We start from the raw sequence: 19,254 nt of genomic DNA on the forward strand, positions 1-19,254 counted from the left end.
ACGGGTGAGATTTAAAGAAATGAATTTACCCGATAGATAATTATACCTTCATCAAATTGGGTCTAGAGAAAAATTCATACTCCAAAGCTGCAAATTATTAACCGCAAACATTAGAGGCTTTTTTTTTGTTGTGTAAAAAATGACACGACGTTTGGAGAAGTGAAAACTGAGGTCAGTAAAGCTTCTCTACTTAGCGGTCACGCAAGACTTAGCCTGCACGCGGCTGCCTTCTCAATTGCTCCATGGACCATCAATTTAATATCTTTTCCCAAATTTCTCCGAAAATCTCATGCATGCTACATCAATGTATATCTCTACATTTCCGCAATGTAACAAAAAGAAAGTACTCCTTGGAAAGAGAAATGCTAAGGAAATTCTCGAAGTGGAGATATTCATGGACTTTTTGCCACCTTACAGTTTAACGTCAATTCCCATATCAATATTATAAATATTGTGCTAAAAACATGAGCTCACGAGTTCATAGAGAGTCCCTTTTTTAGAGTCTCCTTAGCATTCCTCTCTTGGAAATTATGAACTTGTTTAAACTCAAAAACTACATAATATAATATAACATAAGCAACTTTGGCGGATTTCTATTTAACACTCGCCATGTTGGTCCAAAACATTTACATCGAATTTGTAACTTTGAGAGTGCAAATGTGCCTGTATCGGAGACCAGAGGGCACAAATTAGTACCTTCTCCCTCCTATACAAAAATTCAACCACTCCCGCGTATGGCATGCACCGGCCAACGAAGGGTTGAAGATCCAGTCTCAGACAAACTTGTTCAAAAAGTTCACAGAATCCAACGCTTTAAAACTCCTGTGTATACTATTTGGCTTTGTTCTTGATTTCCCAATTTACATATTCTCCATAGTTTCTCATGCAGCTGCACTTTCACAGTGAAAGGTCTTATTTCCATAGCTTCACACACTGATCATGGCTCACTGAGGCAACCATTTCAGTCTTCGCGGATGCTGACAGAGCAGAAACTATCCCCTGGTGCGCCGGAACTGTCAGTGTCTTGCTGCTCTCGCTTGGACTCCACAGCTCAAGGGTCTGCCAAGAACAAATGGATACTTTAGACGAACAAATTTACGATCTTATGGACATAAACTGAGAAACTAATCACCCTATGACTTCTGAACAACAATATTTTCAAACACTAAACATATTCTACATAGTAACCTTGTTTCCAGTTTCTTGAATGTATCAAATGCAAATACAAAAGGTCGGCATCTAGTATTAAAGGAACCCGCGAAAACTTGTAAGTGCAGAACCCCATTTTCGTATAAAGGGAGGTTATAATCACAAACAGCCTCGCCAAATTACTGGCCACAATGACAGTTTAAATATTAATAGTTACCTGGTAACCACCAATAATCAAGAGCAGTGAATATCCGGGATGAAATGTGCATGATTGGAATTTGTTGCCATTTGATTTCAGTTCATATATGCATTTCCCGTTTGACGCAGGAGACCAAACTCTTGCACTATCTTCACTAACAGAGGCAAGATACTTCCCAGTGGGGTCCCAGCAAAGTGAAAGAATATCTTTGGCGTGTCCGGATCCCTGAAAAAAGTTTTTTTTTTCTGTCAATTAAAATGAGCAAGAACAAGGAACCTTGATGCATTAATCAGAGCTATTGTAGCATGTAAAACGCATGAATGGTCTCAAGGCTTACCGTCAAGAACAACTCAATCCGTCCGGTCTCAAGATCAAATATATTGATATCTTTTCCTGAAGCAGTAGCCAAAAACTTTCCAAATTGAGGCTGGAATCTGACTTGTTTAGTTGCTCCCTGCAGTTAATCAATAGGGAGATTGATGAGGAACATAAGTGGTGGCTTCTTAAATTAAAGGGTGTTTTAGTCTTTTAGTCTCTAGAGTTTTATTATTTTAATATCGAGGGGATTAGTCTTCTAATTTCCTACTTTTATAAGGATTAAGATTATATGTGTTTTCACTTCCGCTAAACTACCTAATTTCCGCTGCCACCTCTGTCCTACCTCAGAGATTTCGGTAAGGCCTTGGGATGAAGTTCCAAGAGAAACTTGTCTACCAAGTTATCTCCAACTTATACGTTGGGAGAATAAATTGCCATATAATTGACTCAGAGTTCTAAAGGGTTGAATGATATGCAACATAAAACGATGCTGCTACTGAACTTAAGCGCAGACCTCATACTTATACAGAAAAAGAAGACAAGTTTCTACAATTTATTCCTTAAAACTCTCTCTCAATGTGGGATATCAAGTTTTAGCATAATATGATGCTACCATTAAACAATAACAAATGCAACGATCAGGTATATTAGTACCTTAAACAAGCGTGTGCAAGTACATTGGATGGTATTCCAAAGTCGAACTTCATCGTTACTATCACATGAGCAAAGGAGATTGACCTGCCTTGGGTGGAAATCCACTGACATTACTTGCTCAGAGTGCCCTACAAGCTGGGACAATGATCTGCTCGACTACAATGGCACAAGAATGTAACAAATATCATTTATCTATGTTGAAGGATCTTTTGTCAATCATTACTTCAAAGGGGTGAATTGCAAGCACGTGTGAGTCCAGAAGATACAAGTATGGAGACAACATAAGACTAGCCAGACCCAACAGGCTTGGACTTGGAGCAGCGCTCGTATGTTCAACTCACATACGAAGACAAGGTCTTAAATTAGTGAGAATGGAAAAAACTTACGTTTGATGCATCCCATATCTTCACAGTTTTATCAAATGAAGAAGTTGCAAAAACGGTTGAGTTTGGTTGAAACCGTACATCTGTAATGAGAAGAGAATGCCCTTCTGAAGTTTTAACAAAATCAAAAGTTTCCATATTCCAAATCAGAACCTGCCAGAAGACTACGAAATCAGCGATAAACTCGTAAAAAAGACTACTAGAACTGACTAAGAATGTAATAAACTGAACATGATAGATGGTTTTCATCAAGTGACCTTTTTCTCATGCCCTGCACTAGCTAACAAGTTCCCTTCTGATGAAAAATGGCAGCATACAACCTTGGACTTGCTTGAGTGGAGGGAACCAACTTCTTCAAATGTGAAGCCTAGCAGTTGGTAACAAAGTAAAGTTAATGAAAGCTTCTCATCCTATGGGGAGCAAAACATGGACGGGAACTGCATTGAGACTCAGTATAACAAATTTAGATAGTACAAAGTACAAAGCATTATTATTTTTCTAAATCTCAATGAATTACCTTTTTGTTCATTTTTGTTGCAAGCTGTAGCACGACGTCTTAAAAATCTGAAAGGAGTGCGTGTACCATCAACGTTGTCATCACCAGTGGACAAGAAAGATTTGGCATTTTCTTCCACAGGTATTTCTTCATTAGCATTCATTTCGTCCTATGGTTTGATCCCATGAAGAAATTAAGCACAACGTTGGATAATAGAAGCCCAAGAAATTATAAGTTTCAGGAGAAGTATCCATCAGAAATGATGAGATTCCCCAAATCAAAGCATTCATTAACTTCCACAAATATCGATGTCATGTGATAAGGGAACATCTTCATGTATTGCAAGGTGTATGACCTACCAAAGCGCTGCCTCCAGTTCTCAAATGGAGTGCCGTCTTCCTCTGTCTGCCATTCTGATTTTGAAATGACAATGTTAGACAGATATACTTCAGAAAAAAAAAATGTGAACCATCACCTTCAACCAAGCCAGGAAACTTCTAATAACCAAGTTTCTAATCAAGCGTGTTAATCAAGGTTACTGCTAAACCTCTAGTAACTTGTGCTTCTTTTCCTTGACCAATCATCTTAGTCATCATCACCAATCAGTTTTCAATAGGAAAAGGATTTTAAACATCTACTGAAAACTTATTAACATGTAGCTTGCACTCTGGTTGCCAACATTCGTTTTCGTATCTTTTAGTCGATGATAGCACCAAATAAATCGGGAAGTAGTGTACAAAGACAAGTATGCCAAAAGCTTATGCTTGTTGTATTTGCGGGATGACTTTGTAAGTGATGGTACAGCATACCTGATCCAAACACGGATACTGATGTTCTGTTGTCCACGTCTGAATCTGTTGCTGATGGCTTGGACCCTGTTTTTGCTGATCATTCGAAGCCTGTTGTTTCTGATGGTTCAAAGCCTGGTGTTGCTTATGATTTGGAGCCTGCAAGGCTGAGTTTAATACCTGGTGACCCACCAGGGAGTTTGATCAACTTCAGATAAAATATTAAGAAAACTGAATCAAAATGATGCTAAAAGAGTTCCAATGGACAAGTACTTATAAACCACTAACTTCTAAAGGCCTCCCATGAAGTGTTCCAGGATTGACTGCAAGCATACCTGGAAACATAAACAGAAAGCAATCACACACCTACATAATGTAAATCAAATATAACACTTCTCTTTGTATGACAGAGGATCAAACGATTACTTCAAGATAACCATATAATGTAATACTGGTATACAAACAAACATTCAAAGTGATGGACATGATAGATATAATGTTTGACCACTCCCAAAAGTATCACAAAACATGGTCAGAGAGTGCAAGATTAGTCCCGGATCAAACAATAGCAGGAGGTAGTAGATACATGTAGGTATAGAAGATATATCTTCTTCTCAGTGTGTTATATGATATATCTGCAATTTCACAGTGCTCTGAGCACTGTAATTCCAAAAAATGAAACCCAATAACACTAACAAACCTGAATCCAGATCTTCAGTTACTGGCAATGTGGTACGACGCAATCCATAAAGCCTAGGGTCCTCAGTGACAGCCCTGCCCGAGCTTCTGTTGTCCTGTGCCTGAACATTTAAGTTTATCTACGTAACTCTAGCAATTTGGGGTTCTTATTCGTTTGAGTTGACGAAGTACACAAAATTTCCAAGTACCTGCTGTTGAGCGTGATTGGGAAGTTCTGGCTGCATATGGCTAACACAAGAAGGGAGAATGTCAATAAAAGAGAAAAATAATGCTCTGGATTTAAACAAAGCCAACTAACAGTAAAGAGATCACGGTATTAAGGAATTGCAAAAATGTTCAAATGAATTGTACAAATGATTTCAAAACGAAATCAGCTTCTGACATAATTAATGCAGAGTTACGAAAAGGACTAAGGTATACCTTGATCTGGTTGCAACAGACCTTGAACTAGTACCCTCATAAAATTGCGGAGGCTTCGGTGGGGTGGTTGCTTTACGTGCCGCTCTTGGACGCTTATTCTGTCCTTCATTCTCTCGCATTTGCTTAGCCTGAAAATTGGAAGAAAAATATAGGTATATAAAATGATGCGCCATCTTACACAAAACTTGGAAAGCAAGACTTCAAATTAATTCAGCAAAATTATACCTCAGTTGCAGACGGTCCCGCCTTGGCCTCTTGAGCCTCTAAGTGCCGAAGGGCATACACATCATGAAACAAAGACCACCATTCGTGCAAGAATCCGTCTGGACTATTAATGACTGGAAATGCAAGAGCCTCACAGTTAAAAAATTTATAACTCTAATCAATCAAATTTTGGGTTATGAAATCATGATTGAAAGAAAATCGAGCACAAATTCCCCAAGACCGTTCAACACAGTCGAAAACCATAATTTTAAAGCGAAATTCTAATGCTACATTCTGTACAGCCACGATTAACTCGATTTTTGCTTCTTTCAAACAATGTATGATCAACAATATAATCAACAAAATTGTGGGTAGTATTTCATTGCAATTCCAACTAAATCAACACACTCATTCTGACAAAACTTATAAGCATAAAAGCAGGGGAATTTGAGCAAAAAAGGGACTAACCAACAGGATGGTTGAAAACATCAGCCTCCTCCCTGAAAATTGCAGCAGTTTCGTGCATATTTTTTTTCACCATATAGTCATGTAAATACAGATTAAACCTATAAACCACATATCAAAATACACACAGATTACAAATTAAAAACCAAAAGAGAGAATGTGAAAAGAAAAAAAAAAACCAAAATTTATTATTTCAAACTTGATAAGAACAGAGAAAATAGAGCAAATAATACCCACATTTTTTCAGCATCCCAGTGCGAACCTGAACCCATGATCACCTCCCAGTAAAAACCCAGTTGCGTTTTGGAGTAAAGTAAAAACCCAGATGGAAAGTCAGTGACTTGGAGAAATTAGTGTAAACCCAGTTGAGATCATTGAGGAAGAAGAAGAGGAAACGGCCAGATAGAGAGAGAGGGGGGGGGGAGAGAGAGGGAGAGAGAGGGAGAGAGAGAGAGAGAGAACTTGAGTGAGCTAAGAAAGTTGTGACAGCGCCATGCAAAAAGGGAACCAAAGAAAAGGGACAAGCAACAAATTTGGATTTTTCTATTGAGAATTTCAGAAAGAAATAGAGAGAAGAGTTTGGTGAGTCACCGACTCGCGAGGTTTTACATGTACACACAATGGCAACTCCCGGGTTGGTGACTCACTGACTCGGAGTTTGCCACCTGGCCAATAGCCTCGCACCACGCCGCTTTAACCCAACACAATTTTTGCTGGAAATAGAAGAAAATATAGGGAGGATTGTTCATAGAACCATAAGAAAATCAAAAGGAAAAAAATTTCATGTTGTGATTGCCTCCTCACATTTTCTATGTAGAGAAGAATTGTGATTTCGTGTAGGAACTAGGAAGTCGTCGTAGTTATTAACTACTTGAGTTGTGAGTTATTTGGTTTAAACACGCATACTATATTGATTGTCCCGTCAAATTACTCGTTCGGTGAGACTAAAAGGAGAAATTTTGAGATCTGACCGTTAGCCCCTGTCAATAATACAACACCACACTCAAGAAACTAGCCTCGGCCACCCACCCACCTCCTCTCCGCCTCGATTTTAAGGCCCACCAAACTCCTTCTTTTGTTATTCACATAATCATAAGAAAATCAAGTGGAAAAAAATTTCATATTGTGATTGCCTTTTTGCATTTTCTATGTAAGGTGACAAACGCTATTTTTGCTTGATACAAACCATAATAGTAGAGGAGAATTGTAATTTCATGTAGGAGGAAGTCGTTGTTATTAACCATTTGAGTTGCCAGTTTATAACGTTGAATATAAATTATTTGATTTAAGCGTGTGTACTACATTAATTATCCCGTCAAATTATTCGTTTGGTGAGATCAAAAAGAGAAATTTTAGGGTTCGACTGTTAGACCCCGTCAATAGTACGACACCACACCCAGGAAATCAACCTTGCCCAAGTTTTACGGTTTGACTGTTAGACCTCATCAGTAGTACGACACCCAATAAACCAGACTCGGTCCCCAACACCCCCACACACACCCCCCCCCCTCCCCCTCCCCCTCCCCCTCCCCCTCTCCGCCTTGATTTTGAGGTCCATCAAACTTCCTTCTTTTGTATTCATAGAATCATAAGAAAATCAAAAGGAAAAAAAAATTCATATTGTGATTCCCTCCTTGCATTTTCTATGTAAGGTGATAAACACTATTTTTGCTTGATACACACCGTAATAGTAGAGGAGAATTGTGACTTCGTGTGGGAACTAGGAAGTCGTTGTTATTAACCATTTGAGTTGCCAATCTTTAACATTGAAGATAAATTATTTGATATAAGTGTGCGTAGTACATTGATTATCCCGCCAAATTACTCATTCAGTGAGACCAAAAAGAGAAATTTTAGGGTTCGGCCGTTAGATCCTGTAGGCAATACGACACCACACCCAAGAAACCAGGCCTGCCCCACCCAAACCACCCTCCTCCCCGCCCCTATTTTAAGGCCCTCCAAACTTCTTCTTTGGCCCCAACTCCCACGACTGTCTCTTTGGCCGTTGTCTGACCATTGGACAAAAGAATCGCTTGATCGACAGGGGCTCAGTGAGGCCGAAATGCAAGAGGAATTGGTGAGAATTTTACTTGTTTGATCATAGAGTGAAGTGGCACGGCCAACCTCACCCAGAATTTCCCCTTTTTGCCAAACACTAGTCATTAAGTGCAAATATTTTGCTAAGTCAATTGGATTGGACGGTGCGAGTAAAAGCTCCATAGTTATGTGAGGCATGCCATACTCTTAATAGCAAGTTTACCGATACATGAAAACTGTACGGACTCCGGGGCGAAGGTGCATCCCATTCAAGGTCGAACTTTGCCAACCTAAGTCATTACTAAATGGATCATAAATCAATGTGTTTACCAAAATTGAGTTGTGAATGGAAGCAGAGGATTCAATGAATGCCCAAATGTGGCAACCACTATTAACTTTGACCATATCATATACAATAGATTAATGACATTTCACGTTTTACTAGATATGATCCGTGATGCTATTCACACATCTATTTTTACTTTTCATACACTTCTTGTTAATTTTTGTTCTTTGATCTTCTTTAATTCATTCTCTCCGATGGCCGGAAATTGAGAAGAGTGTGTGGAAAGCAAAAAAAATGTATGCCCGTATGACAATTAGGTTAGGTCTTGACAAAAACGGTTCTAAATTCAAATCTCATAAACAACATTCGATCACCATTTGATATTTTTTTTCACATAATTTAATTAGTGTAAAATATCGTTTGTATAAAATACAAAATGAAAAGACTAGAATAGGATGCCAAATTAAAGCAATAAAATGGATATCTTCTACCACCAAACATTGTGGCCTGGTGGGAAAGGTGCTTCTTCTCCACGCTCAATGCCTAAGCTCGAGTTGGGAAATATTTATGTTCACCATCTTATTTATTACAGTTAGATAAATTTAAATTTCAAGATCTGTGTAGTGCAGAAATAGGGTGATGAGCATTATCACCACTTGAGAAGTGGTGAGCAAAAATGCACCCTTCAAGTTGCGCTCAACGTGTTTAGCAGGCTCCTTGAGTGTGCTCAACACTTGGAAAATAACTCGGTGAAATTTTATTTTATTCTATTTAAAAAAAAAAAAAAAAAAAAAAAAAAAAAGAAGAGAGAGAAAATAGATCTTCTAGTAAATACTAGTAAAACCGTAACATCACGTCGCTGTATGCATGACTTTCTCCAAGAAGCCACCAGAAAGATCAACCTACTTCATTAAATTCCACTATAATTTGTTTCCATTCGTTGCTTATATGCCTCACATATTCTTTCCTTTCCTCACACAAGGAAGAAATTGCAAGGAGAATACCAGAAGCATACTACACCAAAGGGCAATGATGACACAAATGGAGAAGCAAAGCTAGGCATCTTGAAAAAATAAGAACAGAAAGGAAAAGGAAAAGCATCTTTATAGGAATAAAGGAAAGCCAACGCCGGAGTACGGTATATATACCAATCTCCAGACAATCTGATCCCCACACCGTCAGAGAGATGAAGTTTTTGCTTCAGTTCCCGTGTTGCTCGTGTTTCTGCTTCATCAAACCCAAAAGGAGCAAACACAAGGAGAAAGAGGCCCATACTGACTGAAAGATGCGACTCCTCTCGTCGATGTTTCTCATGAAACGGTGCAGAACTCTACAGCAACCTGCTTGCTGTTTTGACAACCTTGTTGTGTCTTCTCATGCCTCTCAAAAGGATTGTATCACAAATGTAATTGTCTTTAATTGAAGTATAAGTTGCCCTTTTAAAGGGATTTCTCCGCGTTTTTCACGACACCTTCTCTACTCTCCTGTTGATCATTTGGCACTAAGCCTATCTCACGGATTTGATGTTCAACAGAAACCAAACCAGTCTGTGCAAGAAACCTGCAGCATAAAATCAATCCACAAATCATCAAGGAGTCATGAAATAATAAATTTCAGCTATTTGTGCAAATTTTATCCTCCGCACCAATGCATTTCAACAAAAATGACAAAATCAAGAATCACTCGGGTTTTCTTATCTCTTTCTTCTACTGTCTAAATTCACGTAATTAGAAGCTTTCCATCAATGGCTAATTTGCTTAAACAGTTGAGGTTAATCATAAACAGAATGAAACACCCAAACACTGGCAATAGCCAACTTGCAAGGCTGAATGTATCTCCACCTTCCAGATTAAATAAGTCATATATCAAATCAGTCGTAGGTCGTACAATTGATAAAAGCAATGTCTGCAAGATTTATCCCTGTGCTCACTTTGAAACGACAAATAACACTGTTATTGTTGATCACAGTACCCTTAGCTTTTCCACTAATTCCATAGGGATATGTATAACAAGTTCCCATGGTTCACATCCCATGCTCCAAAAATATAATTTAGTCGTCTCAAACCTCCCTCACAACAATCTTTCTGCCGGTTGTTGAGAACCATTGAAATTTAAGCGCCGGGCTCAGGTAGACAAAAGGTTGGACAAGCTAGAACCTACTCCATAGACAACATTTCCTTCACATTTTCACACACTATGCTATATTTTCTTCATCCAACAACAAAGATACAACATCTGTTTCTGCATATATAATAGAAAACACATAATCGTGAACAGACAATAGGTGGGATATTCAGCCGGCCCCAATCCATGGTAATGACTACTGAAATTCTTATAAATAGACGTAGGTTAATGATATTACAAGTGTAAACTGTAAAGGCTAAAGATATGAGAGAGTACCAGCCCATACATCAAGCAAGCTTTTCCCTTCGGTGTATTACAACTAAATTACTAACTATGCCTCCAAATCAAGGAGCGCAATGCGCAATCTAATAACATAACATGGTAACCACTATTGTTTATTCGCAGTTGACTGATCAACAAGCACAAATCCATTGCTGGGGTATTCACAAAGTAACTAAAATATGTTCAAACAGCAGCACAACTCATCAAACAGAAAGAATAGGTTGCAATGTGAGCTATATGCATACACATAAGTTAACAATTGGACTTAAAGCGTAACGAGCACAAGCACGCTGACGGTAAAATTGAAATCACGGTGACTAAAAGTGATTTCGAGTCAAAACCGTGTTATACCCTTTCAAACAGTTATCAACAACAAATGCTAATTCCATTACATATCCAATAACACAAAGGCAATAAATTAATCAAAATACATAACATATTGATCCAGAAAAACATAAAAATTAATCAAAAGAGAAACCACACACAAAAACCCACATCCAGATTTACCAAGCTGCAAAACTTTATAAGGGGAAAACAAATTGTGAGTATTTTACTGGACATACAAATTCAATGAACCTACCAGCTAAGAAGCAGGAAGAGGGTAGCAGTGATGAGTACGAGGAACGCAACGTGAAACACCAACCAAGAGTCACTGGAAGAGAATGCCAAACCCAGCATCACAGCAAGGCACACACCCAGCATCACAAACGCAAATCTCAGCGTCGTCCATGTCGGACCCTGCAAAATTCAATCACCCAAAAAATAAAGAAGCAAAATTTCGATTAAACCTTTTGATTTTTGGCAAGAACTGTTCGTAATCGTAGGAAATACAGAAAGCAGGGGGAAAGTGTGCGTACGTTAACGCCGGGAGCTAGAGCGCCGAGAAAGACTGCGTTCGCCGGCGAAATTTGTTCGGGTTCTGGTTGCTTTTTGGCCATCGTGCGGCGGTTAGGATCTGCGATTGGCGAGCGGAGAGGATCTGAGTGCAGGGGAGGTGTGGGAAAGCTGGAGCAGTGACTTGACTGGTAGTTAACCTGAGGGTGGAGGAAAACATTTTATTTAATAACAATATTTAGCTATAGGAACTTCCATTCAAAAAATTTCAAAATTGTTCGTCCTTAATTTATAAAACTTCATGTTTATAATCAGAATCGTTTATATTATAAATCATCTTACAAAGACAAAAAATAAGTTAAAACTAAGATCGTTTAGTAATCAAATTGTTTAAAAACAAATGAACAGTATTGGTAAAAGTATTATGAACCACCTATGTATTTACTATAATAGATTGACTAAACGATCTTAGTTTTAATTTATTTTTTGCAAAGTGTGATTCATAGTATGAACCGTTCTCATCACAAGCACGAAGTTCTGTGATTAAAACATAAAGAGTTTTGAGTAGGTGTTCTTACTCATCTTTGAGTAGCCAAATATTGTTCTTTATTTATTTATTTATTTATTTTTGTACTGAATTTTTCTTTGCTTTGAAAGTTTGAATTTTGACCTTTACTTGGAGAGATTTTTCGTATGTCAGGCGCACGGCTCGATACTAGTTAAAACATAAAAAAAAAATTTACAATAAATTGTATTATAACATTTAGTGTATTGGGCCGTATTCTCAGCAAATTGAAAATTTTCTCTTTTACTTGGATGCATCCTTAGAACCTCACTCCTGATTAAGGGATTTTCTAACTCACACTTGTTACAATTGGAAATTTATTTTTAGTGACATATTTTCAAAAAACTTTTTTTTTAGTGACATGCAATTTGATGGAATTTTTGTAAGACGATCTCCAAATAACGATAAAAACTGAGCAATTTTGATTAAAACTTATGTACGGTAAAAATACGTCAATTACATTAATTTCGGTCTTGTTCAATACGATGAAGAATTGGGGCAATTTCGGTCGTATTGAACTTATGTAGGGTTGCATGCTGCAATGAGCTTTGCCGTGCCCCTGCTTGCTCGGGGGATTTCTCCTTCAACTTCTCAGCCTTGAGGGTATTAAAAGCCATTTACCGCTGTTGTTCCACTTTCATAGGCAGGTTCTTATGCGTAATGATGCTCGGGTTAGAAAATGTGACACCATGTTAATGGCACTACCATTTGGTTTGTATGTGTATGCAGGCTCTTTGCTTAGGCATCGATCTATCGGCTCAAGTCCAATTAGCGATACAACATATTAGACATGCATTTTCACAATTCATCACATTGTGGACTGCAGGATTTCACAACAACTTCATCTGCTTACATATATACAAAAATGCAGCCAATGACGTGCATGTTTTGCGACTATCAACTCTACATGTGAAATATATCTCAATTGTCCAAATAACTAGGACCTCTGAAAGTGGGATCATGCTGCACTTTCCTTTCTAACTCCTTAAGGTACTGCAGAAGCGGCCGCTGCTCGTTTCTTACATCCCTCACAGCGCCACACCCGTAGGGGCTTGTTCTTTGATAGCCAGGAAGAAGCTTCTCCCTTCTTTGCCCATCTGCATCACCATAATCTAGAGGAAAAGGAGGAACCAATGGCGGAGGGTTGTTTGTACACATTGGCGGATTAGAAGCCACGTGATGTCCCCATCGGTTGAAATGATTTAACCTGGTAGCATCATAATCGGACAAGTTTCCGAGGTTCCTGGGCGGATGAAGAGAATTTGGCCAAGCATTATGGCCAAGGTTGAGACTTTCTCTGTACTGACGCAGCCATTCAGATGATGTCATTTGATGCCAAGGCGGGTGACTTATCCACAAAATTTGGAATGCCGGAACTATAATCTGGTAGCCCTTGAGTTGCAGTCCAGTTTGCATAGCTGCCTGCCTGTGAATGGGTCGCATCAGCGTCACACAGATTGTCGGTCAGTGCTGATCCCTGCGGAGCTTTTGCAGTCGATGAAACTAGATTCGGTTCCACCATTAAACCAAACAGCGTCATCTGGCAACAAAGGAGCAGAAGGCAGAGGAGCTGTATAAGTAGAGGAAGAGGATTGAGTGCTCGAAATTTCGTGACTGCTGATTGAATATTCATTTTCACTGATGGACAGAACATCCACAAATTCCGAAGCTATTTCCTCAATGGGGCTCAATCTCGAGCCACATTTACTAATACCGCTTGTGCTTTTGTCCTTATTACTGTTCAAATTTCCTCCGTCCAGGACCCAAGCATTAAGAGAGGGAGGCCCCGCGGTTATTGGTGGCTGTTCCTTCACAGAAGGCTCCTGCTGATTAAATGGCATGTTGCGCCAAAAATTAGCGATGTTGACATGAGAAGATAAAGGATCAGTCTTTGCCTTGTTTTGCGCTATAAGAAGTGATGTGGCACGGCGCAAGCACTCATCAGAAGGTACACTTTGATCTGCCATATCTTTCGTAGAGTTAGGATCCTTTAAAGGAGAGGAAATCTTGAGTGGTGCTGAGTTATGTCTTGTAAGAGGCCTGAAGAGAATAACCTCTTCCTCTTCCGTGTCAACAGATTGTCTGGTCGAACTTGGGTTTTCCCCAATCATCTGTTTCTCGCATTTTTTCAGCGCTTCGTGGATATGCTGACTAGGCACTTTCAGTTTACCATCAGAATTCTTGGACTCAAGTCCTCCTAGTTCTTTCCCGTCAGCATATTCATTTGACTCTGCCATATCGGCTTTGGAAAATTTTCTTTGAGATTTGTCATAGACAATCCACTTTTGAGAACCAGTTGATCTGTCCTGCAATTTTCATTGCAGCCTTGATGATTCTCTGAGCACGACAATCAATTCCGCTGTCATAATTGTCTATATGTTCCCGATTATACAAGAAATCTAGTGATGCGTGAACACAAGCTACCGGAGCAAATCCCCTCAGCTCATAGTCTTCCCACAAAGGAGTACCTTCTGGACACTTGGCCTCATCCTCGCTGAGGTTGAATTGCTTCAGAAGATCAACAAATGCACCAAAAAAGTAAGACATCGCACTTCTGCTTTTTTCATCGACCCCATACGTTTCTGCTCCACTCAGCACGACGACTAGCCACTCCACAAAAACAAGCACAGCTGGTAGAAGGGGGCAAGTCTCTACTGGACCAGCCTCTGAACATCTTTCAACAAAGCGCCCCATGAAAATGAATGCTGCATTCAGTGCCAACTGTGTCAGCTCTTTTTGCTGGATGTCAATTTTGTCTGTTGATTCTTTTATTTCAGGGGTCTTGATTAGATTCTGTACGGTAAAGATTAGTACAGAAACAACTTGGAGTGCTCGAAATGGGCCTCTTCTAACCGAATCCATACGTTGATATGACTCCAATGTGGCTTTTAGCTCTGTATCATCTAGTGCAATCAGTGCATCCAACTCTCGCATAGTAGATGCAAAAGCACAGGGGAATTCATCTACACTGCTCACATAAAAAGTTCCGCAGAGAACATCAGAACTCAAACAACATAGAATCTGATACATAAATGAAGAATTGGAAAAACGAGCATAGATCAAATGCAAATAGATTCAATGATTCAACATTACATGGTCTCGATTACAATCTTCATCGAAACATCACTTCACTCAAGCAATGTGAAGCAAGTTAACAACTTAACTAAGTAACAATGTAAGCTCAAGTTAAAAATCTTTTCGCTTTTACAATCTTAGCTGCTACGGATTGGGAAACCGAATAGAAGTACATGACAAGTTAAGAGATTATGTAAGGATAGATAAAGTAGCATTGTAACAACAAAATGTGGACAGTCACAATTCAACATAAGATGCACCACCTAAATTCAACAGCTAAATGTAGCATCACTCCATAGTGGTTAAGTGAGTACCTTGATTTAATGTGAAAGAAACTTAGCGTTCCAATAATAAGAGACCATAACTTTGTATCCATGAAGCAAACATTCTCAGCTTTCACCATATTATCATCGCTCGACTGTGAAAAAGTCTGACCACCGCTTCTTTCAGATGGGTTTAAGAAATTAAAGCGGACCTCACTTGAAAGAGAATATACATGAGATGACCTGCTCTGCAAGATTGTAAGGAGCAAATGAGAACCGCCCAAGTATGAGTATCAGAAGATAATATGAATATAATGACTAAAAACAATAGATGTTCTTGTAATTTGTCCAATTTTACCCTTTCAAACAGTAGGATGAGGTTATCTTGGGCGTCAGGGAAAGGTTCTTTAACAGCTAAACTTCTTATACAATGGTACAAAGCGAGTAATTCATCACCAATATATATTGCCAATACAGCCAACTGCAAACAAACTCACATGTAACTTTCAAGTCAGTATTGTTCAAGATAACACATGCAAATCTCATAAAGAAATTTAGTTCTTGTAATAGTAACCATCAGGGAAGCAGTAATCTACCTGATTGTGGGGGTTTCCACTATCTGACCAAGTTGCTGCCGCTTCCAAGTAGTGAGTGGCCGCAACTGACCAATTTCGGGTTTGCACATCAGGCTTTTCATATTGTTCTCTGTACCTAGCCAGATCCCCGAGACATACCAAGAAGCGATGGCACAAAAACTGGCACTTCTGCATCTTTTCCTGTTCTGCAAAAGTAAGGTCGCCTTCCTTTCTATTTATCACGTACTCTTCTGGGAGACTCTTACATTTTCCTAATTTCACAGTCACATTCTGGTAAAATTCAATTGCTTCGGATAGAAAGACTTTAAACCCTTCTATATGAATATCATTTCGTAGCACCACCTTATTTTTGCTTTCTGCATTCACTGAACTTCCCTTTATTCTTTTGCGAAACTCATCAATATGCTTGTAGTGAAGCTTCCACAAAGAATACTCGATGTCTTGAAGGTCCAACTGCTCACAATCACTCAGTATGAGATTCTCATAACTAGATCGCACTTTGCGGTACAAGTCCTGAACCTCAGAGTTCAAAAGACCTTTGGAATGGACCATACCCCACAACTGGTTTTCTCTGATTGCAACCTGAGATGACAAATGTTTCAACATTTTCGAGACTCACAAAGAAAAATTGTACAACAATTATCTGAGATCTTTGAGTTAGTATTAAGCGGTACCAAATGTAGCTGCAGAATTTACCTCAATCAAAAACTTCTGTCTTTCTCTCTGATCCTTGAGGGACAAAGGTGAATTCGCCTTCATGTTTAACTGGAAAAACTTCTTCAGGTGTTCTTTATCTCCTTTGTGCAAGCTGCAATATGCTTATGGCATAACTCATCTGTTAGAAAACATCATAAATTAGTGCAAAAACAAAGTATGAGGAGCATCTGCCACAGGCAGTACCAGATTGCGAAGAAAATCGCATTTTAACGATATCTTGAGCATAATTGGACAACTAAAGGTGGGAATAAAAACCCTAAACTGAACCGAAACCCAAAACCACTAACCAATTTCGTGGAAATTTAGGGAGGGATGGATTCCTAATATGATAAGTAGTGAAAAGTTGAAGCTGAAATCCACTAAATTTCTCAAAGATCAAAAATTCCACAAAGCAAAAGGAAAGAAAGTAGGCAGCTATTGACTTTTAGGGTTTTAGCCACCCAGCAGATAATGATCATCATCCAAACAAATGAATGTGGAAACTGTCCTAAAAGCAAGAGTCTTTCAAACCTAAACTCTACCCTCAAGGGCCTCAACTTCTTTAATCATGTTTAATTGGTTAATTAGATTATAAATACATTTAATTATACAAAAAAAGTCAGAAGAAACCCATATCAAATTCAGAGTAAAGCAGCAAATGGAACACAAATATAGAAATTACGGATGGAAAGGAAAAAACCTAGTAAAATTCAGCAAAACAACATCAAGAAACAATTTTTTTCATCTGAACATGTTGAAAAGGAAGAGAATTTTACAAGGGAGCTAAAAGTAAGTCCCCCTGAGAGCATAAACAAACTCTACAGTTAATAAACTCAGCAGCCAAAGTTTGAGTCCTTAACTGATGCTGCAGAAACCCACCAAGCAGAAAAGCACACAAATGGAAGGGGAGACTTGAGAGAATCATGGGGGTCTTCCCTTATTTGTCTTTCAGTTGTGAAACAGACAAAAGTGCTTTTATTTGTCGTTTCATTTTTCCAAATTCTTTAGTCTACGTAGTTTCCAAAAAATAAAAAATAAATAAATTCTTTAGTCCATGTTTGAATAAAATAATTGATTATCCAATGTTAGAAAATGGGGAATAATTAAAATGACTTGTCATCATGTGATTCGTGTCCAAGCATCAATTTCATCGGATTAGACAGAGAGGATGACAACTTGTTCTTAGCATTAACATGATACATTGTTGTGAGACGCAATGTTAATGCTAATAAAATAAAAAGAAGGAAGCAATGATCTATTAAAAAAAGCAATTGAAGAATTGATAATTCACGTGTTAATAGGTTATTTGTCGTTGTTATATTCTGAAAATTGATGTTTTAGATTTTTCGTGTTGTATGGATTGACGTAGCTTTGATTTGGCATGTCTGTTTTGGGCCCATACTATATGAATTCCAAGGAAAGGCAAGATTTGTGAGACTTGTTAAACAACAAGCCCAAACGTATTTATGTCGTTTACTATATTTAATTCGAATTGTAATATTTAAGGGTGTTTTTATATTGGGTAATACTAGTAAGACTAAATATATAGATAAAATTTTGTAAACTAAATGATATGGAAGTTGATAGGTGGATTATGACTTAAACGTTGATAAACGTACTCATTCCTATTAACGACATATCATTTAGTTTGCAAATTGTGTCTAACAATTTAGTCTCTCTCTAACATTATTCTTTTATATTGGCTTATTATATTAACACATCACAAATTGTTGAATGAACCCCACATACTTAATACACTCCATATTTTCTTTTTCAATTAAAAATTATTTTAAGACACCCCACATACTTCCTCATAATACCCTCACACCCCATATTTTCGATACACCCCTTATTTCTCAAATCTTATAACACTCATTTGTAATTTTCATGGACTAAATCTAAACATTTAAACTTTTAGTTTGCTGAATTATTTCAAATTGAATGATTTGAAGAATGTTTAGATTTATTTGAACATCTTTCAATAATAATTTCAAAGCTACCTTGCTGTTTTCATTTTCTTGTGCATATTTTGGTCGAATCAAATCGATCTGCAAGAAAGCATCGTAGTATAGTGCAAGAAAGCATCTTAATTATAAATGTCATTGACTCACTCTGCAATCAATTCGGGGGCCATGGCTTTTGAATTATGAGATTCATAAGTACTAAGTCTTGAATAATGAGATTAACAAAAGATGCCGCCTAGAATTTTGACAAAAGATGCTGGTTGGGATTTAAAGCATATGTGGGTTTGTTTTCAATTCCACAATTAAAACCCATGTGCGTGTGTTTTTAATATTTGGTGGTAATTTTAAATTTTAATTCTTCATGTAATCCCTGTGATCCCTAAGAGATGAATATGAACATAGAAACTTAAATAACACAGCAAAAATAAGATTAAATGATCATCGATGTTGTCGAAATCACTAAAACAATGAAAAATATGAAGTCTTACCTTATGTGAAGCTTTCGAAACATTGATTTTGTGTTCCATTTGCCGAAAATAATTTTTCTCAATCAACATTTTGTAGTTTCATTTTTTAGGATTTTGTTCAACAATGGATGATGATAAGGGTTTTGATAGTTGAAGAAGATAAATAATACGTTAAAAATGATTTTGGGTGTATTTAGAAATTTTTTATTTTTTTTAAATCTAATAAGGTCACAATTGTCATTGCATAGAAAGACAAATAAATCATTTAATATTAAATTTTAAAATTTGAT

The 19,254-nt window shown here is 37.9% G+C and overlaps 3 protein-coding genes across 3 annotated transcripts; all 3 read right to left on the reverse strand.

Moving 5' to 3' along the window:
• Positions 1–399: 399 nt before the first annotated feature.
• Positions 400–6,475, reverse strand: LOC103944353 (transcriptional corepressor LEUNIG_HOMOLOG-like). Its single transcript, XM_009354791.3, has 16 exons — positions 6,013–6,475; positions 5,779–5,876; positions 5,332–5,444; positions 5,107–5,234; positions 4,875–4,914; positions 4,688–4,787; positions 4,276–4,322; positions 4,009–4,167; positions 3,559–3,612; positions 3,221–3,368; positions 2,961–3,070; positions 2,707–2,856; positions 2,321–2,476; positions 1,686–1,802; positions 1,367–1,573; positions 400–1,059 (listed from the first exon to the last, which is right to left on the reverse strand). Exons 1-16 carry the CDS (start codon positions 6,045–6,047, stop codon positions 913–915), a joined length of 1,809 nt encoding a protein of 602 aa, XP_009353066.2. The 5' UTR covers positions 6,048–6,475; the 3' UTR covers positions 400–912.
• Positions 6,476–8,962: 2,487 nt separating this feature from the next.
• Positions 8,963–11,539, reverse strand: LOC103933379. Its single transcript, XM_009343103.3, has 3 exons — positions 11,362–11,539; positions 11,085–11,242; positions 8,963–9,658 (listed from the first exon to the last, which is right to left on the reverse strand). The coding sequence occupies exons 1-3, from the start codon at positions 11,440–11,442 to the stop codon at positions 9,538–9,540; spliced, it is 360 nt and encodes a 119-aa protein (XP_009341378.2). The 5' UTR covers positions 11,443–11,539; the 3' UTR covers positions 8,963–9,537.
• A 1,132-nt stretch (positions 11,540–12,671) lies between these two features.
• Positions 12,672–17,515, reverse strand: LOC103933061 (nonsense-mediated mRNA decay factor SMG7-like). Its single transcript, XM_009342744.3, is given in 9 exon segments — positions 12,672–13,250; positions 13,252–13,371; positions 13,373–14,209; positions 14,211–14,871; positions 15,293–15,489; positions 15,600–15,722; positions 15,838–16,419; positions 16,534–16,645; positions 17,394–17,515. Coding segments are annotated over 9 exon segments (3,123 nt in total). The 5' UTR covers positions 17,459–17,515; the 3' UTR covers positions 12,672–12,824.
• Between the last annotated feature and the right edge of the window lie 1,739 nt (positions 17,516–19,254).

Source organism: the organism of the source record quoted next, unplaced genomic scaffold (assembly GCF_019419815.1).
Source record: "Pyrus x bretschneideri cultivar Hongxiangsu unplaced genomic scaffold, Pyrus_bretschneideri_v1 Contig19, whole genome shotgun sequence".
In the NCBI taxonomy this organism is placed as follows: domain Eukaryota; kingdom Viridiplantae; phylum Streptophyta; class Magnoliopsida; order Rosales; family Rosaceae; genus Pyrus; species Pyrus x bretschneideri.

Bases quoted from the DNA above. Each gene is read 5' to 3' on its own strand.
- LOC103944353 (XM_009354791.3), bottom strand. From the start codon at position 6,047: ATGGGTTCAGGTTCGCACTGGGATGCTGAAAAAAT. The intron at 3,369-3,558 runs GTAGGTCATACA...ATCAAACCATAG, and splicing joins GAACTGGAGGCAGCGCTTTG to GACGAAATGAATGCTAATGA. The intron at 2,477-2,706 runs GTAAGTTTTTTC...GTGCCATTGTAG, and splicing joins AGATATGGGATGCATCAAAC to TCGAGCAGATCATTGTCCCA.
- LOC103933379 (XM_009343103.3), bottom strand. From the start codon at position 11,442: ATGGCCAAAAAGCAACCAGAACCCGAACAAATTTCGCCGGCGAACGCA. The intron at 11,243-11,361 runs GTACGCACACTT...TGAATTTTGCAG, and splicing joins CTCTAGCTCCCGGCGTTAAC to GGTCCGACATGGACGACGCT. The intron at 9,659-11,084 runs GTAGGTTCATTG...TTTATGCTGCAG, and splicing joins CTCTTCCTGCTTCTTAGCTG to GTTTCTTGCACAGACTGGTT.